This window comes from Hyla sarda, chromosome 6, assembly GCF_029499605.1.
Source record: "Hyla sarda isolate aHylSar1 chromosome 6, aHylSar1.hap1, whole genome shotgun sequence".
Taxonomy (NCBI): domain Eukaryota; kingdom Metazoa; phylum Chordata; class Amphibia; order Anura; family Hylidae; genus Hyla; species Hyla sarda.
In genome coordinates this window covers 250,180,705-250,205,752 of record NC_079194.1, presented here as the reverse complement: position 1 = coordinate 250,205,752, position 25,048 = coordinate 250,180,705, and the positions used below count along the sequence as shown (strand labels likewise).

At 40.4% G+C, this 25,048-nt stretch overlaps 1 protein-coding gene across 1 annotated transcript in view; it reads right to left on the bottom strand.

Moving 5' to 3' along the window:
* Nucleotides 1–25,048, bottom strand: part of MUC6 (mucin 6, oligomeric mucus/gel-forming) — a 201,357-nt gene that overhangs the window by 72,524 nt on the left and 103,785 nt on the right. Inside the window, exons 3-10 of the mRNA XM_056526906.1 lie at nucleotides 13,091–13,141; nucleotides 11,810–11,833; nucleotides 11,514–11,546; nucleotides 10,557–10,598; nucleotides 5,649–5,699; nucleotides 3,991–4,228; nucleotides 2,923–3,049; nucleotides 380–467 (exon numbers count right to left, since the gene is read on the bottom strand). Coding sequence (XP_056382881.1) covers nucleotides 380–467; nucleotides 2,923–3,049; nucleotides 3,991–3,998 — 223 coding nt within the window. The 5' untranslated portion in view covers nucleotides 3,999–4,228; nucleotides 5,649–5,699; nucleotides 10,557–10,598; ... (1 more) ...; nucleotides 11,810–11,833; nucleotides 13,091–13,141. The remainder of the gene's footprint in view (nucleotides 1–379; nucleotides 468–2,922; nucleotides 3,050–3,990; nucleotides 4,229–5,648; nucleotides 5,700–10,556; nucleotides 10,599–11,513; nucleotides 11,547–11,809; nucleotides 11,834–13,090; nucleotides 13,142–25,048) is intronic.

Sequence of the window (25,048 nt, the reverse complement as noted above, 5' to 3'; positions counted from 1 at the left end):
AACACTTGTCACTGTGTAGCATGCCTTGCCAATAGGCTACCACTACAGAAAAAACAACATATTGCATGTGGTATACATTCATTTTACTGATTGCCTCTTTACAGGAAGACGTGGCAAACTGCACTTTCCTCTAGAGTTAAAATAAATGTATGTCTACATACACCAGTCAAGCGATTTCTAGGACGACACTTTTGTTTTGCATATCCAAGGCTCAAGGGCCCTATAGACATGTTTAGCCTATGCTCAAGAAGCTTTCCTGGCACATAAACCGAATGCAGTCACACAATTGAAAACAAACAGAGACTTTGTTATAGTAGAGGATTCCAGTAAAGGTCTTGGGAAGGTCTCAAAGTATACAATGTATAATATTAACACTTACCATTCATAACAAAATCATCTTTATGAATTCCATTAAAGTTTCCACAAAGTCCACAAGTCCTGTTCATGTATTTCCTGTCTACTTCCACCTGTTTGTTGAAAAATAAACAACAGCATTGATTTTTTTTATTTCAAATCTAATTTTATTTAAAGAGTACCTGTCATCAACTAAACTTTCCCTGATCCCCCTCCCCATCTGTCCCTTACTCTAACTATGCCTATCCTTGTGTTTATTGAGGTTTAAAACGCTGTTTAAAATGCTGTGGAAATACCTTTTTTTTTATCCCTCTTCATTAGCTCAGGAGCACTGTCTTTCTGAGGGGTGGAAGAAGCCGGGTCCCGGCAGGCATGATGTCACATGAAGCCTGGCCGGGACTCTGCTTCTGCCAGTCTTCCTGTATGCTGCTCTCCCTCTGCAGCAGTGTTTCCCAACCAGGGTACCTCCAGCTGTTGCAAAACTACAACTTCCAGCATGCCCAGACAGCCAACAGCTGTCCGGGCATGCTGGGAGTTGTAGTTTTGCAACAGCTGGAGACACCCTGGTTGGGAAACACTGCTCTGCAGTGTTCATACAGACTAAGTACAGGGGAGGGACGGCAGCCTCTGTCTCTCTCTCTCCTGTGTCTCTCTGCACTAAAAAGTCAATGCTGAGAACCAGGGGCGGTGGGAGCAATTACAGAGGCAGTAATTAAGATGAATGTCAGGGGGGGGGGGGGCACAGAGCAGGGAGTGCAGTGAGATAATACAATGTGTAAGATAACGTGTGGTGAGGGGCAGGGAGAACACAGAGCAGGGGGAGGTGACTGGCCTCTGTTATATGAGAGGCATGTGCAGGCTTGTAGCTCACAGTGCTGCTCCAGGCTGGGAGCGAGTCCTGAGCTGAGAGTACTGAACTTCCTGAGGAAGGACCAGTGCCCTTTCAGCATTAGTCCTAAAATCTGTACACTTACTATGAAAAGCATAGGAAGCTGCCTGCAGACCAGGCATAGAAGAAAGACCCCTAGTGGCCAAAAGTATAAAATGAAAAAACTGGTATAAATATTAATATTTTTTTAATGAAGATATATTACAATATGCCTTCATTAATGATTATGAACAACATATTAAAAGTTTTGTTCATGACAAGTACTCTTTAAAGTTTTATTTTTTACAACAAAATATAAGACAAATCTGTGCACATGGATAGTTTGAGGGTGTCAGCAATGCGGAACACAGGCCTAACGTGTCCCAAGAAGGAAAACATTCCATGAACCATTGGCATCGTAAAAAAAATTTATGACATTTTATGATTTCCACACACAAAAGTAACAAGAAGAGATTTAAAAAAATTTGTTTGCATTTTAGAAAATAAACACCAAAAAGAATGTGTTAGGGCTGCTGTGGGGTCCCAGTAAATGGAGCTCTGTAAGTCAGCACACCAGAACGACAGAAAAAAAATATTGCATGCCCTAAAATACCGAATCAAAGATGGATCCCATTCATATTAATAGGATTTGTCTGAACCATATCAACCGTTTCAGTTGTGCTCTTTCCTGTTCCGGGTCCATTCAGTGCAAAAAAAAAAAAAAGGACAGATTCAGAACGGGACGGAGCATAAGTGCAGTTGTATGTAGACACAATTTCATTTGCATTTGACAGCTACAACATGAGGGCGCACCCTTGTGTTTTTCTTCAGTTCATATAAAGAATCAATGAAGAAAACTATGTTAAAGGGATTTTTCATAAAAAATTCATTGATGGCCTATCCTTGGGCTGGACCTTCAAATATGACCAAATTCGATACACCTGTGGAGTATTCATTTTGATAACAAAATTGATATCACAAAATAAAATGTGGAGAAATTTCTACGCACAAAAGGACAGATTCGTGGACATAATTTGGCACTCGATCCAACCAAATGAATTTACCAAAGCGATTATACCAAGCATGTTAATACATTTGTCTGAATAACGCCTATCGTGTAGGAAACAACTCCAACTATGAATCTGACATTGGGAAATTCCCCTCTGTGTACTGAGCATTGTGTAATGGATGTGCAGTAACCCTGCAACACACTAAACAAACCAACTGCTTCTGGCACCAGTCACTGGGTGTATATGCCGAGGAGCCCCACAGATGGCTATTGATGAGCTATCCTGAGGATAGGCGATCAGTTTTCCTTGGAAAACCCCTTTAACATAATATTATCTCAATGATTATCATCTAAAAAGTTTGTCATATATCTCAGAATGCATCCAGAGAGTGTATTGTCATAGACCCATCCCTTCACAAACAACTTTCATATCAGTCAGATACATGGCTGGTAAATAGTGAATAATCATTTGTACAATAAAAAGAAAGATACAAACATGTTCATCAAAAAGGTATCTGTCACCATAATAAATATCCCTGTCACCACTTAGCGTTAAGGCTCTTAAAGGAGTCAGTACTGATTGAAGTGCTGCTACCTCCAATAGATGGCGCCAATAACAAAAAGAACTATGGCGCATGTACATTTTGTACAATTCATACAACCAAAATTGCAATGCATCCAGCTTACTTACCATAAGATTATTGCCACTGCTCCAGGTTACTATGAGCTCAAAACCTTTTTGTTTGGCAAACAGTTTTGTTATAGCTCCAGTTTTGGAAATTTCAATTCCACTTGTGGTGTAAGGTAAACTAACTGTCCTAAAGACAAGCAGAAAAACAAAAAATTCTAAAGTAAGTAAAGAAGAAAACCAAATAAGCTGTACACAAAGGTCCTAAAAACACATACAAATGTTCTGTAATAAATTGTCTCTATTCAATGTGTCTTAGGCCTCTTTCACACTATGAAATAGTTCCGTTTAGGAACTTCCGTGACAAGTCACGTCACTATATCGGGGAAAACCTGCCATTACAAAACCCCTGACGGCCGTGACTAAATCGCATCGGCGTCCTGAAGCCTATGGTGTGCTGTGGTGGCGTGCTAAGCACGCCACCACAGCACACCATAGGCTTCAGGACGCAGAAATCATTTATTTTATGGACCTGAAGAAGGCACATGCTGGTGCCGAAACGCGTTGTCTGTTTGTTCTAAACCACAATAAACTGTCCTGTGCTTTATTGGCTTTCCGCATCCTTTTATTCTAGCAGTAGCGCTCGTCTAGTATCCCCATTTTCTACTCTCCTTTTCCTGGTTGTAATATTTCCGTACCCCCTCGCGGTCACGGACAGGGGGTCTCAAGCAGCACAACTGCCGCTATTACTTTCCACTCGCCAGGTGAGGTGCTGTCCCTGTTGATAACCTCGGCGGGACATCACACCACCCAGAGTGCAGTGGTTCTTGACAATTTCACCACGCCCCCATCATCCACGAGAGAGCGCCCCAACTTTTTTTTTACTGCTCCTTCACACCGTCACTATATCACGTCCGTAATGAATTACGGGCATATACGGGTGCAAACGGGCAGTTACAAAACCCCATAGGCTGCAATGCGATTTAGTCACGGCCGTCAGGGGGTTTTGTAACGGCAGGTTTTCCCCGATATAGTGACGGAACTTGTGACGGAAGTTCCTAAACGGAACTATTTCATAGTGTGAAAGAGGCCTAAACAATTGAACATAGGCTCTTTGACTTGTAGACTTACTTTCCCATAATTGTTATTGTGTTTCCATTGACGACCACATTAACAGTTCCAACCTGGATTATAATTCTTGTAATAGACGTTCCACTGGATCGCTGAACTTGAATGTTGAACTCTGGGGTGTTACTGTCACAGACGGTGGCAAAAATATAGTTGCAGGATCCTCTGAACTCATAGAGATCATTGTCAAAGGTGAAGAAATGATTGTTGCCCCATGTGGAACAAATTCCTTTACCAGAGCCTGATAAGATTATATAAGATATGAGAAGACTTCAGATTTTGTATAAAGATGAAACCAGTTCTAATAAAAATTATTACATCTTATTGTGATTTTTAGGGCTCTTCTTTATGTAATCTAGGGGTTGTCTGATGAAGACAACTCCAACAACGCCTGTCCAAAGAATAGGGTTGTCATAGAAGCTAGTCCCCTTAACTAGACTCAAGTCATCGATTTATCACACTGAACTGAATGGTTGCCAAGTAATACTATGATGTTTCCCTTGCAGTGAATGTTGGTAGTGGGCGCACCATCCGCTAGCAAAAACATCTGGGTCTAAGGAGTCAGACCCACGTGATCGGACAATCATTGAGACGGCACTCAAATGATCACTGAAAAGGCTCTCAGCTGATCACCAAGATGATTTTAAAGGGGCATTCCAGGAAAAAACTTTTATATATATATGTATATATATATATATATATATATATATATATATCAACTGGCTCCAGAAAGTTAAACAGATTTGTAAATTGCTTCTATTAAAAAATCTTAATCCTTTCAGTACTTATGAGCTTCTGAAGTTAAGGTTGTTCTTTTCTGTCTAAATCCTCTTTGATGACACCTGTCTTGGGAAACACTCAGTTTAGAAGCAAATCCCCATAGCAAACCTCTTCTAAACTGGGCGGTTCCCGAGACACGTGTCATCAGAGAGGATTTAGACAGAAAAGAACAACCTTAACTTCAGAAGCTCATAAGTACTGAAAGGATTAAGATTTTTTAATAGAAGTAATTTACAAATCTGTTTAACTTTCTGGAGCCAGTTGATATATGAAAAAACTTTTTTCCCTGGAATACCCCTTTAATGCTAAAGGAGTTATCTGTGATGACAAAATTCCTCTGATTTAATATAGATAATACTATACAGTGAAACCCCACCTCTTAAAAAAAATAAAAAATAAATAAAAGCCCTTTGACCTAGGCGAGATTTTTTTTTCTAGGGTCACCCATTTAGAATACTACCTCCCTGCAAATGATGGTTGCTGTCTACAAAAGTTTCTATCTAACACTCTTCTGGATTTCTAGCCACAGGGGGCAGTATTATTGTCGTTTTTATTAGCAAATAATAGATTCCAAGCTCAATTTTTCAAGCTGACAGGTTTTAAAAAGGGACAAATGAAAAAAAAAAAAAAGAGATCAGGTATGACTTCAGTCCCCGAAGGTCATACAAAACAGCATTGAGCAAAAGACAAATAAAGTTTCTCCCACGTAAAAACAGTTTGAACGCTGTGACCCATGAAAGAGAACAGCGGGGACATTCTATAAAGTCTATTTTTACAAAGACTCTTTACTATAACACTGCTCACTTAACATTGCAGAACCAATAGCTTGGCGCACTACTACTCTGAATTATTAGGTATCTTTAAGCAAGTCTCAAACTTACAACTTGAGTAGTTTGCCGGGCCAATTCCAAGACCACCAAAGAAGAAATTATCTGAGATGGAAAAAGAAAAAAGTTAGTTCTGTGCTAAAACCTTTGGTTCTCTAACATAAAGTTTACATAGTGGGGAATGGAATTTCCGCTGTCCCGATCACATGGCAGGTTCTCTGCTGCAGAATTTTCACTATGGAAATTCTACATTCCGGATTCTGCAAAAACATTTAACCTGTCTTTAAATTTAGAAAAATCTGCAGCAATGTCCTATTGAAGTCTGATTTCTGTTCAGAATCATTGGGGGAGATTTATCAAAGCTGTCTATGTCCCGCATCAATATAGACCAAACTACAGAGGGTTAGGCCGGACTATTGTGCGCCTACCGTATTTTTCGCCATATAAGACGCACTTTTTCTTCCCCAAAACTGGGGGGGAAAAGTCGGTGCGTCTTATACGGCGAATACACCCCTATCGCGGCGGTCCCTGCGGCCATCAACGGCCGGGACCCGCGGCTAATACAGGACATCACCGATCGCGGTGATGCCCTGTATTAACCCTTCAGATGCGGCGATCAAAGCTGACCGCCGCGTCTGAAGGGAAAGTGACACTAACCCGGCTGTTCAGTCGGGCTGTTCGGGACTGGCGCGATTTCACCGCGGTGGTCCCGAACAGCCTGACTGAATAGCCGGGTTAGTGCTTACAGGACACTGGGGGGGACCTTACCTGCCTCCTCGGTGTCTTCTCCGTTTACGGATCCCCTGTATGGCCGGCGCTCTCCTTCCTCGTCATCACGTCGTCGCGAACGTGCGTCAGAGTGCGTAACGACGTGATGGCGGCGACGGAGAGCAAGGATACCCGGCCGGCAGCAGAGACGTTCCGGAGCGACGGCGACAGCGATGGAGCGACATCCAGGGCAGCGGTGACGGGTCCGGAGCGGCGGGGACACGTGAGTATTACCTCCTCCTGCAGTGGTCTTCAATCTGCGGACCTCCAGATGTTGCAAAACTACAACTCCCAGCATGCCCGGACAGCCAACGGCTGTCCGGGCATGCTGGGAGTTGTAGTTTTGCAACATCTGGAGGTCCGCAGGTTGAAGACCACTATTGGGTTCAAAATCTTAATTTTTTTTAGATTTTGCCCCTAAAAATTGGGTGCGTCTTATACGCCGGTGCGTCCTATAGGACGAAAAATACGGTAATTTATCAAAAGGCGCACGGCTCTTAATAAATTTTGTGCATGGACTTTGTGATCTATGCTTTAGACTGTATTTAAACCTGCTCCAGCATGGTCTGACATTTCGGCGTACTTTCAGCTGATGCGACTTGTCGCTGAAAAGTCGCTTTTGATAAATTCCGCACCAATGCATTTTTCTATCTAAAGTAGTCTAGAATGCATCATGTTCTAAAAATCCTCTAAAAGCAAAAGTCGCAAAAAAGTCACACATATTTAGACTGCGACTTTCTGTGCGACAAATTTAGACAGGGCAAAACTGTCTAAATCCTTTGATAAATCTCCCCCTTCTGCATAAATTCACACAAATTCTGTGCATATTCCGCAAGGAATCAGGAAAACTGCAAAAGATCCGCTGCCAGCTTGGCAGATAGGAATCTGAGCAGAAAAACAGAACTTCCACCGTGTGAACATAAAACTCAGCAAAACTGCAATAATTCCACAGCAAGCTTTGCCGTATGTATTTTGAGCAGAATCGCAGAATTGCCACCATGTGAACATAACCTAACTGTTGCAAAACTTCAACACCCATCTTAGGCTCCTTTCACACTGCCGCTGAGCTCCACTAAAGGGAGATCCGTTACATAATGACCGGCGTTGAGCGGAGAAAAAAATGACTGCATGTCCGGCATTCTTCTCTGCTCAACTCCTCCAAAATAAAGGACACCCGATGGACCACATGCAAAGTCAATGGGATCTGTCGGGACCTGTTGTACTCCAACCCGTTCAGGGTCCGTTAAGCGCAAAAAGAAAAGAGCCTAACCCTTAATGTGACCCTTAATGTGAGTGAAACGAGCCTTACATTGTGTTAGTAAATATTTGTTGCAGCTGCTGTATTTGCAGGTGTGTGAGTATAAGTATAAGGCTGCTTTCACAATATAAAATTAATTCGTTAAAAGATCCTTTATAAACGTCCGATAGAAAAGCTTTAAAAAAGCGTGTTAAACGTCTGTTACAAAATCCCATTAAAGTCTATGGGATTTTTTGATTATCCGTTATGACCCGTTATTACTTCTGAGCATGCTCAGAGGAGGTGACATCAGCAGACTCCTGCAGTGCTGAGGGACTACTACTACTCCAATCATGGAACAGACTTGTTTCCATGATGGGAGTAGTAATTCCCTGGATGCGGGAGTCTGCAGACAGCTGGGGAGGATACATTAGTGTTTGTACTACTACCCCCATCATGGAACAGAGTCTGTTCCATGATGGGGGTGGTTGTAGTACAGGGGATGAGTGATTGATCGCACCGGGTCTCACTTAGTTCATAAGGTTGAAAAAAGACCAGAGTCCATCAAGTTCAACCTATAACCCTAATGAGTCCCTACTGAGTTGATCCAGAGGAAGGCAAAAAACCCTCATACTAGAGGTAAAAATTCCTGCCCGACTCCAATTAGGCAGTCAGAATAAATCACTGAGACCTGATGCGATCCGAAGTTATTAAGCACGGGAGCGGGCGGCAAGCTCCGCAACCCTGCGATGTATCGTGTGTCCCGCAGGGAGCCTTGAATGGCCGGTACTGAGGAACCAATCAGGGCTCTCAGCGGGAGATTTAAACATGAACATTGTGACTAGCAGGGGGCCATATCTATATTAAAAGTGCTGTGGGGGCAAGATATATAGCGCTGCAGGAGGGGGGGGGGTGCAGATATATAGCCTATATATCTAGTCCCCCAGCGCATTTATAATATGCCCCCTGCAGCGCATTAATAAAGATATAACACCCGCCGGTGCATTTATAAATATAGACCCCCGCCGTCGCATTTATAAATATATACCCCCTTCAGCGCATGTATAGTATACCCTCGCAGCGCATCTATATACATATGCCACCGCAGCACTATATGTGAAAAGCATTCTAACAGCAGCATTGGCCGGCCCGATGCTGCTGATAGAAATACTTTTCATACAAAGCGCTGCGGCGGCATATGTATATAGATGCACTATGGGGGGCAGATAACGCTATATGTCTGTCACCCCAGCGCATCTATATACATATACCCCTGCAGCGCTATGAATGTAATAGAAAAAGTATTTCTATTAGCAGCACATAGTGCCAGCAGCCGGCTGCTAATAGAAATACTTGTCAGTCAAAGCGCTGCAGGGGTATATGTATATAGATGCGCTGGGGGGACAGACATATAGCGTTATCTGCCCCCCACAGCGCATCTATATACATACAGTTAATGCTGCTGCTAGAATGCTTTTCACATATAGCGCTGCAGTGGCATATGTATATAGATGCGCTGTGAGGGTATAATATACATGCACTGCGGGGGGTATATATTTATTAATGCGACGGCAGGGGGTATATATTTATAAATGCGCAGGCGGGGGTCATATCTTTATTAATGCGCTGCAGGGGGCATATTATAAATGCACTGGGGGGCTAGATATATAGGCTATATGTCTGCTCCCCCCCCTCCCTGCAGTGCTATATATCTTGCCCCTCCACAGCACCTTTAATATACATATGGCCCCCGCTGCCACTCACGATGTTCATTTTAAAAATCTCCCGCTGAGAGCCCTGATTGCCTCCTCGGTACCGGCCATTCAGGGCTCCCCACGGGGGATTTAAAAATGCAAGTTAAAACACACTGATACATCGCAGGGTTGCGGAGCATGCCGCCCGCTCCTCTGCTTAATAACTTCTAATCGCATCGGGTCTCTGAAGTGAGAACCTTTGTGATCAATCCCTCAGCTCCTGTACTACAACCCCCATCATGGAACAGAGTCTGTTCCATGATGAGGGTAGTAGTACAAACACTAATGTAGCCTCCCCAGCTGTCTGCAGACTCCCGCAGCCAGGGAATTACTACTCCCATCATGGAATCAAGTCTGTTCCATGATGGGAGTAGTAGTAGTCCCTGCTGTGGGAGTCTGTAGGCAGAGGTGTTACGGCCATACATGAGGGATGTTACAACGGGGCTTAACGGATGAATATTTATTCACCCATTAGCACCCGTTATTTCATCCGTTATTATACATCTGTTTTTACACAGAAAACGGACGTTTAATAGCGGATGAATACTCATAGTGTGAAAGGAGCCTAAGCATGAATGTCCACTTAGAATTGCACCTTGAAGAGGTTTACAGCTTTAGACCATCTTAAGCTTATCACAAATAATCCCCTTGCTTGGACTCCACATTAGTCAACTGTAAACTGTGAGGTAACCTGGCAGTAAGTGTTCATTTTCCTTGCAGCACCACCACTGGAGAAATTACAGCGTTACACAGTGCCTATTAATATCTATGGGTTGTCTGTGTATTGGTTCTCCAGAGCCCACTTAAAGGGGTACTCTGCTGCTCAGTGTTTGGAACAAATTGTTCCAAACTCTTGAGCCGGATCTCGTGATGTCATATCCCCGCCCCCTCATGACGTCACACCCCACCTCCTCAATGCAAGTCTGTGGGAGGGGGCGTGGTGGCTGTCACGCCCCCTTCCATAGACTTGCATTGAGGGGGCGGGGCGTGACATCATGAGGGGGTGGGGCTATGATGTCACGAGCTCCCGGCACTAGCTCCAGTGTTTGGAACAGCTTGTTCCAAACGCTAAGCAGCGGAGTACCCCTTTTACTCTGACAGGAGATAAAGATCCTGCATTACTATTATAGTAGAAATATTATTTTAATATATATTAGTGTCATGAACTGGTTAATAATACAGGTTACATTACATGACACTTACCATCAGTAGAATCATATTCTGCCTCTATTGGATCTGTGGTGTCTATAAATGTGAAAATAAATACAAATATTAAACTTTAGATTCTGTACAGTTTAGTAAGAATGGATTATCAGGTCTGGGACATTACATGTGTTATGAAATGACTGTGCGCGCAGGCAGAGTCATTATTGCATTCTTAGGAAACTGTACACGATATAAAGTGTTTACATATCTACTTAGCAGATTATATAGTTGTTAGCTATAAATATGCATAAACTCCCATTCTACTTCTCAAGTAATTCAAAAGATATAGGACATCCGCTACCACATGTTCTGTGCAGGGGTCATATACCTGTATACTGTACTGATGCAATGGGAAAAAAGATGTAATACTTAGTATAAGGCCATATGTGAGAGTGCGCCTGGATCTTTACTGTCAATCTCCTATCCTATTTGATATATTTTATACATAATATAACAGTAGGGGATAGATAGATAGATATGTGATAGATAGATAGATAGATAGATTGATATGTGATGGATATGAGATAGATAGATAGATAGATGTGAGATAGATAGATAGATATGAGATAGATAGATAGATAGATTGATATGTGATAGATATGAGATAGATAGATAGATGTGAGATAGATAGATAGATAGATAGATAGGAGATAGATAGATAGATAGATGTGAGATAGATAGATAGATATGAGATAGATAGATAGATAGATTGATAGATAGATTGATAGATTGATATGTGATAGATAGATAGATAGATAGATATGAGATAGATAGATATGAGATAGATAGATAGATGATAGGAGAGAGATAATTGGAAAATAAATAGATAATTAGGCAGATAGAAAATAAATAAATAGATAGAAAATACATTTTATGATGATAGATTGTGGAAGTGTTCTGTTTGCGTCAGTTTCTTATACCTATCTTTAGATGTCATAGGATAAACACACTCACCATTTGAAAGTGGAATCACATACTGCTGAAATACTGTTGATAAAAAGGAGACTAGTTAAAAATGATTTGTGACAGATCTGCATGACACAAATTCTTATTTACCGTGGTTATCAATAGAAAAAAACTGATGTAGTCAAATACTGTACCCAACCTACAAAAGGAAGCATGATTGTTTGAAGGGGGTTCAACGATTTCTAGTAGGGTATATATATATATATATATATATATATATATATATATATATATATATATATATATATCTGGGAAGGAGACATACAGTACAAAGTCATACTCACCCAATCTATTATTTGGACTTGAATCTAGGGAACAGATGGGAACAGAGGGAACAGGCAATGTTATCATTTCAGTTCTTCAAACTACCTTTTGTATAAGTGCAATATTAGATAAAGAAATAGCAGGCAGAAAGTATCTAGAGTATGAATATTGTGATATAGTGATATTGTGTATCAGCTTTTTTCAAAACAATGACATGTTTGCAGGTGCCTATAACCTTTGTTTTAACAGATGCAAATTAACAGGTTGTTAAAGGGGTACTCCACCTCTAGACATCTTTTTTCCTATCCAAAGGATAGGGGATAAGATGTCTGACCCCGGGTATCCGTGGAGGGGGCATGGCGTGACTTCACTACCACAGCCGCCTGAACCCAGCGCTCTGAACACTATGTTCAGAACGTCGGGTACCTGCATGGAGATTGCTGGGGGAGGGGGCGGATACCAGCGGCGGGACCCCTGAGATCAGACATCTTATACCCTATCCTTTGGATGGGGATAAGATGTCTGAGGGCGGAAATGCAAAAACAGTTTCTCCATAGGTTTTTATTTAACACTTCACTCTCTATACAGCCCATGTCCCTATCTACAGACTGTGCAAGCGGCCCCCAAGGATTCTCACCCTTCCTGTCCACAAATCTAGGTTTGTGAGTAAATTCCTTTCCCTCCGTGCTGCTATTTCTAACAATGAAAGAGCAGAAAGTATATCTAACAGATAAATCTTATCTTTCTGTCTGTAGCAGCTAAATAGTAGAAATTTTGGAATGTAGTCCCAAAGTTGTATACAGTTCAATGTTGAAATCAATCACACTGGTGTGTTGCTGCCGTGTCGCCATGTTTGAGGTCTGGTGCGGCCTAGAGTCTGGGGTTAGGTCGGGCAGCAATGGGGCTACTCTGCCACTGGGATATTCCCCTTATGGGCACTGGCATCGCAATGGTGGTTGTCGCTACCCAGCGCCAAACCCTGTTATGTTACGGACATTAGGGACCCTCTATACACAGGTGGCTGTGATATGGCTAGCAGGCTTACACATTATGTACATTAAAAACCTGTTATATATATATATATATTGAGAAGCACGGGGTCTTGTGCAAAATGTAGAGGTGCGACAATGTCTGGTTTTCTCCATTGATGTCTCATTGCGAAAATTATTCATTTGCACCCCAAAAAGTCTTATATTAGTCCAGGCCAATAAAGAGTATATTTCCCATATAAACCACATTTAGCTTTATCCCCAGTGGTTTTAAAAGCGTCACTCACATTTACAAACTAAAGCTGATCTTACCTGCTTTTAAGTTAGTGCCTGAAGACCTTGCAACCAGCTCATGAATTGCAGCTGTAGAAAAAAGAATAACATTTACTGTAGTTAAAACTTGTATTTTAGTTTATTAGGTAAGTAATTGAAAGCATTTCTAAAATAAGTGCCTGTTGCAGTGTTTAACTAGTATATGGCATTTTTAACCTGTTTTTTCATCTAAAGGAACAATTTCTCATTTTCATTTGTCCTTCAGTGATTGGGTAGAGACTAGTGGTTATGATGTATCCCATACACTGCACACACATAAGAAGAAAATACTGCTCCCCTATGTAGAACGTTATCAGAAGTTGCATGACAGAGAACATTATAGAGCAGAACAGAGTAGTGTAAGCTGTGGATCAAGCACCTGGTTAAGATATAGTACATATTACATGCTGCTGGAGCCTTTCTAAGTCTCTTTCTTTCCCTGCCACTGTCTTAGTCCAGTCACTCCCTCTCCTCAGATCTAACCTATCCATTGGTTTCCATAAGTAGCTGTAACCTAAAATTTCAGTAGGCTGATTTGTTTGGAGATGTATATAAGCAGAGGAAGTGGTGGGGTTGGAAAGCCTGATATATGAAAAATGAAGCATTTTCTCTAATAAGATATGGTAAACAAGTTTCTTATAGTTGCTTCTACTATGGACTTAAGAAAAGTGTATTGAAAGGTTAGAGTCCATTTTAGACTGACCTCCTAACCTCATTACAATTATGTGAGCAGAACCAAAGATATTGCTCATCATGTCTGCTGCATTGTGTCTATTACAACGTATTCTTAAAGGGGTTATCCAGGCCAAAACTTTTTTTTATATATCAACTTGCTCTGGAAAGTTAAACAGATTTGTAAATTACTTCTATTAAAAAATCTTAATCCTTCCAATAGTTATTAGCTTCTGAAGTTGAGTTGTTGTTTTCTGTCTAACTGCTCTCTGATGACTCACGTCCCGGGAGCTGTGCAATCCCTATGGGGATATTTTCCCATCATGCACAGCTCCCGGGACGTGACATCATCATTGAGCAGTTAGACAGAAAACTTCAGAAGCTAATAACTATTGGAAGGATTAAGATTTTTTAATAGAAGTAATTTACAAATCTGTTTAACTTTCCGGAGCCAGTTGATATATATAAAAAAAGGTTTTGCCTGGAATACCCCTTTAACATTCTCAGGCCTAAAGCATTGGTGCAGAAGTTCAACAGAAACCTTTCAATATATATATATGTGTAAGGAATTGAATTAATTATTTGTTCTAATATGGCTCAATATAATATTCTTTTACACCAAGTTCGTTTCATCTTCATGTTTCTTATATAAAGAAATAGCAGTGAAGAAACATCCTGTATATAAAGGAATTGCTCTGTGAATGCCATGAGGAGCTAAGAAAAGACAGGTCAGGGCACAACATTGAACAAAGGGTACTAATACGGCTAAAAAAAACATTTATGTACATAGAAGAAAAGAGACTCCATACTAGAGACACAATTTAAGCAGTATACCCACATAAAATGTATAATAAGAGTGTGATGTATAACTATGAAAATGTATTCTGAAAATAACACTGAAATAAATGTATGCAAAAAAACAACCCCCAAAATACTAACCCCCTTATCCAAACCAACAATATATACTGTTGCATGAAAAATGTTGTAGGTTAATATCAAGCTTATAACTGAGGGTATGCTGAAATATAATGGTCCATTTTATAATCCAAATGCAATATCATCCATAATCAGTGAAAATGTGTCCCCAATTTATTTTGTGGACGTATTTCTGCTGATGGGAAATGATGGAAATGAGCCAGGAAAGTAAAATAAGCCACTTCATTTTACTGTGTGAACATACCCTGAGTGTGCTTATCCATTAAAGGCTAGCTGTTCTCAACAGGTCTTATCCCCACTCATATAATGTGAATTACAGAGTGGGCTGGTGATTGTAGACGCACTGTTTCTGTTTTTTTTTTTTTATATATATTAATTTATCTCCTTTACTCTTTTGTCTGTTTTTTATGTAATAATATATTGCATAGGAACAAATATAAATAGGGGTTTGAATATTTTTCTGCTGGTTTCGAAAGCAAAACCCAACTTACTACAAAATTTAAGGGATTCCCCTTGTTCCTCTATGTATTTTAGATGACCTGATATACTTTATATAAAAGTGGTGAAACAATGCATTCCTCTCTTGCATTGTTCTCATATTCCCGAATATGAGGACCGGTAAATGTAGGTTTATAGAATTCCTGGAACTAAATATGAATGGAGGAAGTTGTTATTATTTGTTCTAATATGGCTCAATATAATATTCTTTTACACCAAGTTCATTTCATCTTCATGTTTCTTATATAAAGAAATAGCAGTGAAGAAACATCCTGTATATAAAGGAATGCAGAGCAGCCATCCATTTGTGATATCTTATGCAATATTGACATGAGCTACATTTGGAGGAAGTCGTTGGAGTTGCCATGTGCAGTTATGTGTTGTTGGTCCCAGTGAATCAGTAAATCCTAGACTTTCATGTAAGATAAAGTGCTGAAGTGGTGTTGTGTCCAGTTGTGTATGGTATCTGGCTGATGTATTTTCTGTCCATAATTGTCTTGTGCTACGTACCTGTGCTGCCCAGCAAAACGCTGAAGCAAAGAAGAAAGGGGAGGTTCATGGCCATTGCCCTTCTGTCTTTGGGTCTTTGATATGTTTCACAAAACACCCTTCCTATATGGCAGTCCCGTTGCTGCCCAAGGGTGTGTTAAAAAGCTATCATGCCAACCCTATACCTTATATATCATTTTGAAGCCCCTCCTTCAAAGCCTGGAACCTATTACTTATCCAGGATCCTGTACCTTATCAGCCTCCATCCTTACAAAAAATACATTAGTAAGTATTATCTAAATGTCTTCACAAACATCAATGAAGTGATAGGGCTAATGTGTATGTTCTACATCACTTATTTACTCTCTCTGGATCTACAAATATTTTAAAAGCTTTTGTGAAAATCTCAAGATGCAGACAGAGTCTTCCCATTGTAGAACTTTGTATTGTATAAATGTATGGTGAAAACTTTGGTGGAGCCTAACCAAGTTTGTATCTCAAGGATTTCATTATATGCCCCAAAGGGGCAAGGGGTAGAAGACCATCACAGCATATTTTATTTACATCCCCCACCCCAAAAAACAAAAACAACATTTACAAGCCCATCCAGTAGTTTTAGGACCTCCATGGACAACGTAATAGACCTACTTGTGGCTACTGCCTCTAATGGGACAATAAATCAGCAGGTAATGCTGAAATCTAAACTCAGAGATTACATCCAAGGAAAAACATTTACTGACCATTTTTCACGTTTTAGATTCTTTTATGTGCTACACATCCTCCCATAAATCCACATGAATGTCTTCTCCCATGGTTGCTGGTCATGTTATTTCTCTACCATACTAACCATGGCTTTGTATACATCAAGTTTGGAGCACCATAAATATCTTTGGTGTGGTATTGTTCCTACATGAGGATATCAAACAAACATGGACACAAAAATTAACCCCTATATTGCCAAAGCACAATACTTTCTACAAATAATATTCCTGATATGGTGTGCTCTGTATACAGCCAGACAAGTATACAAGATCCAAAGATACTTTGCATATACACAATTCTACCCATATAAGGAAATCTTATTATAAACTGAAGAAGTCCATACAATTGTAAAATTCAATACCTTAGCAAACTTGTCCTCATAGTTGGCCTTTGAAATCCATTTTTGAGAATCAAAACAAAAAGGTCCAAGCTACAAAGTATTTTACCCACTGATTAAAACTCAACGACATATTACGTGGGGAACATGCGTGTACAACACTGAAACATGGAAGGACAAACTTCTTATTGACTTCTTCTTATTGAAGTCTTTCTTTTGAATTCTATATAACATTACTAGACTAGGGTATCATTAATTAGGTTTACTTTCAAGTAGGTTTCATGCAATTCCTTTTATAGTATCCAGGCTTGTGGCATTAATTCATTAATTATGTGTACATAATGGATCCGGCCATATTGTGAACACTGTATGGGGTAAATTGTTATTGTAACCTAATGAGGCCTGAAAATGTAATTTATTTCAGTCTTTTTCTTTAGCTTATTAACACTTTGAACAGGCAACTGTGCAAAATACACAACATTAATGTCCAGTAAGAAATGGATATCACTGTGTTATTTGCATTACCAAAAAAAATAAGTTGTGCATTTTTTTGTGGGTTTACGTTGCACTTTGGAACAAGTGGAGAGCCTGGCATGAGGGAGACGTGGCTACAGTATTGTGGCAATTTTACTATTAACACCAGTCAACTGGATAAATCATAGCTGGTGTAGCTGGTGTAGATATCAAGTAGGATTTATACCAGTCGACTGGCATTAATAATAGCTGTTGGTGTTCCGGATTTATTAAGAGAGTATTCTCATCTGGAACAATTATATAATATCCACAGGATATGCCATAAATGTCTCATAGATATGGATCCCACCTCTGGGACCCACACATATCTCTAGAACGGCCTCTTTGGTGGAGGGGGCTGCACAATTTACCCAAATCCCATCAATGGTAAGAGGAAGTTATGCAAATGATGTGAAGCAGCCAGCTTGGTTATTTTAGGCTTCACATCAACCTTCCTCCACCACAGACAGGCTATAGGGACCAGAGAAATGTCGTTCTGACATAGGTGTGGGTACCAGCAGTGGGACCTGCAAATAAAGGAGATTTATGGAATATCCTGTGGATATGCTATAAATGTCTCAGATGATAATATTCCTTTAAGAGGTGTGCGCTAGTAGTACAGGGGCTAGTTTATTCATTAAACCCCCATCAGTAGTAAGGTGACAGGTGATACGCTCCCACTGTCCCAAACCCCAACTCAACAACCCTTCCCCTTCTGGCAAAGTGATGGGTTCCCCACCCATTTTTCCACAACCCTCACCCAGCCTACTTGAGTGATGGCATTCTATGTCCGACCTGTTCCCACCCCTTTATCCCCACATTAACCATTCTAAAGCATAGCAGTCTTCCACCCCCTTATTCCACATATCAGACACCCCTAAAAACACTAACCTTCACTTCAACAATGGCTTGGACATAGCTGTGATAGGAATATAACAATGAATATAGAGAGCTCCATGAGACCATGTCCTGAAGTAAATGAAACAGCTTAATGGATGGGAGTGTGTAGTGTCCATATTCTGATGAAGAAGCAAACATGTCTGAAACTCACAACTCCCCTCCCCATCTATCATCATGACTATACAGCCCATCAGTCAACACAACATTAGCAAAGAACATTACTAAAAGCCCTACATCCATGAAGGTCTGGCATTCATTTTTACACACAAATAGATTGTGGGATGGAAGATCAACCAACATAACACTGTAATATTAAAAGCTTTATTGAAGTTCAAAAAGGATGTGGGCATTTATTTTCACAGACAAATAGGATGTGGGTATTTGTCTTTATACTCTAATTCACATTAATTAGTTGTCTATTGTGTAGTCTTTGTAGCTGCTTAAAGAGCACCAACCCCTGGGAAACCTAAAAAATGGAAAACTCAAAAGAAAACATTCTTAAATATATTTATTTAGGAAAAGTTAAACTTTTACTCTCTATTTTAGTAAGAAATCACTGCCCCTTTAAGAGACAAAAGCTAGGGTGGGGAAAGTTGGCACTATCTTGAAAGTTCTGGCAGGTTTACAGATTCTAAGCTGGAGGAGTTTATTTTGTGTGGGGAGTCTGGCAACACATGGGAGATCTGTGCTGCTTTCTTACCTAATGCTCAATGATTTTATATGAGCAGCATTATAAGCTGGTGGAGAATTCCAACAGGGTATTGTTGGCTAGAGCCGTAATAGATGTGATGATTTAACTGAGGGGCCGGAGCTAATAGCATGCAGCGAATAATAATCCTTTAGATCCTGTAATCAAAGTCAATTACGGGACCTAAATCCAGTAAAATACTGTTGCTGGTGGGTTTGGAGACTAATCGGGACCACTGTGGGGGTCCCAACCAGTTAACGTGACGGTAAGAGGTTCCCTATCTGCCTCCATGCCGTCCAATCTTTTTCCTGCTTTTCCAGGCTCACTGCCAATAAATATATAGTAAAATCTACTTTAGCGGACACCTCCCAATAGAGGACACCTCCGAATGGCGGACAGTTTTTCATTTCCTGGCAAAGTCCCATAAGACTTAATGTATTTGCACCCTCCTAATAGGGGACACTCCCAATAGTGGATGCGGACACACCCAATAGGGGACAAAACACTCCCAATTGGGGACAACCAGGCTTATGTGCCAGGCCCTACCTTGTACACAGGGCCGCCGTCAGGGGGGGGGGGGGTACTGCCAATACCCCTGTGAGGGGCCCAGGCTCCCAGGGGGCCCTGGCCCCTGCTGCACCCCCCTGCAGCCCCAACACAGAAGACAGCTGTTTGAACAGTGGTCTTCTGTTTCTGTATGTCCGCTGGCCACATTATTCGCCCCCCCCCCCGATCCCCCCCGTGCCACTTTATTTCCCCTGTGCCAAATCATCCCCCACCTTTATTACCCCCTGTGCCACATCAATTCCCACAGGGGATGGTAAAGAGGGGGGTGATGAATTTGCACAGAGGGTAATAAAATGGCACGGGGGGATCAAGGAGAAATGATGTGGCACAGGGGGTAAGGGGGGGGGGATGATTTGGCACAAGGCAAAGGGGGAATAAAGTAGCACAGGGTATAAAGGGGAGATGAAATGGTACAGGGGGTGATAAGGGATGATTAAATGGCACTGGGAGATTCAACTGTAATATTCCTTTTTATCATGTTTTAGATATATATATATATATATATATATATATATATATACTAGTTGAGTACCCGGCGTTGCCCGGTTTTTCCTTCCTAATCCTTGTTGTGGAGGAAAATCAACAGAGGAAGCTTTTAACTTCATATCCTATCCTCATACTGTTGTCATAGCCCAACTCCATATCCCGTCCTCATACCCAGACTTCCTATCCCGTCCTCCTATCCTGACCTCCTATCCCGTACTCCTATCCTGTCCTCCTATCCCGACCTCCTATCCCATCCACCTATCCCATCCTATTTTTTTATTATTCGTTTTCATTGGGTTTTTCAAGAAAAGTACAAACAAGCAAGGTATACCCGGCAACCGTTGTGAGACTGTAACAATAGTACACAATAATATAACATTAAAACAGTGAAATCAACATTGGTGAATAATCACTTATTATCTTATCATTATTATGACAAGGACTATTAGATAAACATCATACTGAAAAGTAACTTTTGCAAGGCTGTGAATGATTATAATAGTATTCTCTATAGGTACATAGATATAGTTGTTTCTGGCCTATTAGTAAGTGTTGTCGTATCACACTACAGAGTTGGATTGTGTCTTCTGGCCGTACGGAGATACCAGCCAGCAGCGCCACTTAGATAGATATTTATGGTAAGTGTCAGTCCCAAAAGAAATAATTTTCTCATACGTACATTTAAGTCCAATTGCCGCAAGTAGGTCTTCTGAGTTCGGGACTTCAGCTGATTTCCAATTTTGGAGTAATACAGTTTTAGCAATTGCACATATTATACAAGTCAATGCCCTTCCTTTTAGAGGAATATTATCAACCCCTATCCAGAGGAGTACCAATTGGGGAGACCATTAGGCTGGCCGGGGGGAATATTTCTCTCAACAGTTTCTTACAATGCAGCCAGTACCTCTGCAACCACAGCCCCTCCAGCAGTTATAAGAAATCGATGGGTATATAAGGGCCAAACGATCTGGGTGTAATACCATCTCAAAGTCATTTTCATAACAGACTCAACATGTGAAGAACATTTTAAGTATAAGCGGTACATTTTAAAGGCTCCCTGCCATTCCTCTGCAGTAAATGAGGATTGTAGGTCCCTCTCCCAGCTTCTAAGAGGGTGGGATTTTACAAAAGGAGGTATGGTGTATTAAGGCATTATAGAAGGGCTTAAGGCCCTGTGGGCCCGTGTTATATATAGGAAGGCAAGTCTATCCATCCTGAGACCCGACAATGACATCCCCTGCAATAAATGGCGTATTTGTAATCATTTAAAGAAGTCAGTAGCAGGTAGGGAGAATTTAGTACAAGTGTCCTGGAAGGGTAATAGTGTATTGTTGAGAAAAATATCTGCTATTGAAGCTATACCACTTGTTATCCAACCAGTCATGTCAGTTTGTGGTAGTAATGCTTGAATGAGGGTTAATGAAAGACATGAGATGTTGGGTATGGTACCCGAGTCAGATATATTGTGAAATGTATGCCATGCCCCAAGTGCTGCTGTCACCGTTGGACCCAGGCCTCTAAGTAAAGGTAAGTTCCAAAATGATAAGTATAGTAGATCCTTCAACACATAAGGTGATGCTAAGGACTGTTCAAGATGTATCCAAGGTATGTCACTATCAGGTTGTACCCACCCCTTAAGCATAGATACTAGTGTCGCTATGTAATAAAGTTTTAGGTCTGGCATAGCCAATCCTCCTGTGTCTCTAGTTTTTGTCATAATATGTCGTGCTATTCGTGGTTTCTTATAACCCCAGACAAACTGAGAAAGAATTGAGTGGGCCTTTGTGAAGAATTTGTCTGTCAGAGCAACAGGCAGGGTGCAATACAAATACAAAAATTTCGGGAGAACGAACATTTTAAAAGTGGCTATTCTGCCGGTCCATGAAATCTCACTTTTAGAGAAATCCTCCAACTCCTTCTGCACTTCCTCCAGGAGGGAATCATAGTTTAGTTTGTATATTAAGGATGGAGATCTCTCCAGTCAAAAGAGTATGTGGATTTAAAAAGGGCAATTTGTTGTGGGGACATATTAATTGGGAAGGCCTGGGTCTTAGATGAGTTTAAATGGTAGTAGGAGAGTCTACCATAGTTGGAGATTATTTCCATTACTGCTTCCAACGACTTCTCTGCCTATCCCGTCCTCTTATCTCTACCTCCTATCCGGACCTCCTATCTCGATCTCCTATCCCGACCATCCCGTCCTCCTATCTTAACCTCCTATCCCGACCATCCCGTCCTCATATTCCGACCTGTAATATGTGTACCAGGTATTGAAATATCTCCAGCCGTACGGAAGTTATGTGGGAACATACATTTCCCATTGATTTGCATGGGACTTTAAAAAAAAACACTGACCCTCACAAATGGGGGTAGTTAAGGGTTAGATTAACTATCTTATATTTTAAGTGGACATATAAGTAACATGTGACCAAGTATTGTCGAAATATCTCCAGCCGTTTGGAAGTTATGCAGTAACATATATTTTCCATAGACTTGTATGGGACTTTAAACAAAAGCCCCAACCCTGGCAAATGGGGGTGGGTAAGGGTTAAATCACCTATCCTATGTTTGTTGTTGACATATAAGTAACATGTGTGCCAAGTTTCATGTTAATATCTTTACCCGTTTGGATGTTATGCTGGAACATACACACATACATACACACACACATACATACATACACACACACACATTGGCCCTGGAAAGTGGAGTGTTTATTCTGGAGTGATTTCAATATAACTCTTCTTTTTTTTTTCAGGGTTATTTACTATTCTGTCACACAAGTTGGTTATTTTTCTGTTGCACGCTTTTTTGTGTCGCACTAGTCAATTGTGTCGCACAAACTCTGAGCTAAAGAAAATAGTTGTGTGAGTCAAAATGGTTTAGTTTGTTTTTCAAACATTACAACAATTCTCCTTGTTTACCAGCTTGTTGTTAAATTGATTTAAACCTAATATTGCAAATGTGTTAAAAAGAAAAAAAATATCTAAACATTAACTATCACAAAAGCATTCAATATTTTATTCATAAAAGTGTTGAACTGTACAAAATGTTTACCGGTTATAAAACAAGTTACTTTCACACAAAACACAATGGCAAACAGTCCCTTGTTAGAAATCACTCCATTTTTGGAATTTCACTCGGCCTCTTGGCTGTCGGTTATTGTGTGAGGCAAACTCACACATTTTCTCGAGTGATTTTGGAAGTATTCTGAGTATTTTTTGTTTTTTGTCGGTAAAACGCCCATTTTTGCATAAAACACGCCCATTTCAGAGGGAAAAAAAACACTCCGAGTGTTTTCTAAAGTGTCGGTTGTGCGACAAAAACTTGGTCGCATAAAGTGTCGCACAGAAAAAGAGTCGGTTGGACTTTAGTAAATGAGGGCCATTGAGTTTTATATATATAGATTACACTCTGGAGTGAGTACAATACTGTATTCGGTCATTTAGAAATATTTTTGAGCCTTTTTCCCAATAGAGGACATCTCTTAATAGCGGACACTTTTTTTTATTCCCTGTGAGTGTCCGCTATTGGGAGATTCTACTGTATTGGCTCCCCGAAGTCACATTGCAGGGGTGTCAACATGACAAGCAATGCTCCTGTCACAATCCTCCTAAAGGGGTACTCCGGTGCTTAGACATCTTATCCCCTATCCTATTTGCAATATTAGGTTTAAATCAATTTAACACCCAAGCTGGTAAACAAGGAGAATTGTTGTAATGTTTGAAAAACAAACTAAACCATTTTGACTCCCACAACTATTTTCTTTAGCTCAGAGTTTGTGCGACACAATTGACTAGTGCGACACAAAAAAAAACGTGCGACACAAAAATAACCAACTTGTGTGACAGAATAGTAAATAACCCTGAAAAAAAAAAGAAGAGTTATATTGAAATCACTCCAGAATAAACACTCCACTTTCCAGGGCCAATGTGTGTGTGTGTATGTGTGTGTGTGTGTGTGTGTGTGTGTATGTATGTATGTATGTATGTATGTATGTATGTATGGTATGTATGTATGTGTGTATGTTCTAGCATAACATCCAAACGGGTAAAGATATTAACATGAAACTTGGCACACATGTTACTTATATGTCAACAACAAACATAGGATAGGTGATTTAACCCTTACCCACCCCCATTTGCCAGGGTTGGGGTTTTTGTTTAAAGTCCCATACAAGTCTATGGAAAATATATGTTACTGCATAACTTCCAAACGGCTGGAGATATTTTGACAATACTTGGTCACATGTTACTTATATGTCCACTTAAAATATAAGATAGTTAATTTAACCCTTAACTACCCCCATTTGTGAGGGTCAGTGTTTTTTTTTTAAAGTCCCATGCAAATCAATGGGAAATGTATGTTCCCACATAACTTCCGTATGGCTGGAGATATTTCAATACCTGGTACACATATTCCCTCCCTTCCTTCTGCACTGATGTATACCGTACCTCTTCAATAAAGTCATTTAGAATTTTCGGCAACTACAAAAATGTGGCGAGTGCAACGTATGATTGTTTCTTTACTTACATATGATATAGTTGTAGTCATCAGTAGTTTAAAAAAATTGTCAGAGTTACTTTTGGTGACAGCAGCAGGTCAGTACGAATAGTATTGTGGCAAGTGTGAGCGTAACTATATACCTTGTAATTTGTAAATTTATTTATGAACAGAAATCTTTATAAAAATTCTAGAGCTAATCTTTAATTGAGTACTAGATGTTTGTTAAATCCATTGACCTATATCCCTGGGATTATATGCTGTATACATTAAGCAGCTACAAAGACTATACAATATACAACTAATTAAAGTGAATTGGAGTGTAAAGATAAATACCCACATCCTATTTGTCAGTGAAAATGTATGTCCACATCCTTTTTAAATTCCAATAAAGCTTTTAACATTTCTGCATTGTGTTGGTTTGACCTCTTATGCCCACAATCTATGTGTGTGAAAAATAAATGCCAGACCTTTATGGATGTTGGGAATTTACGCCCTAATGTTCATTACTAATATTGTCTAAAATGATGGATTGTAAAGACATGATGGGAGGTGGGGATGAAAACCGCAGTTTCTGCCATAACCGGACGGGTTTACTACTAAATCG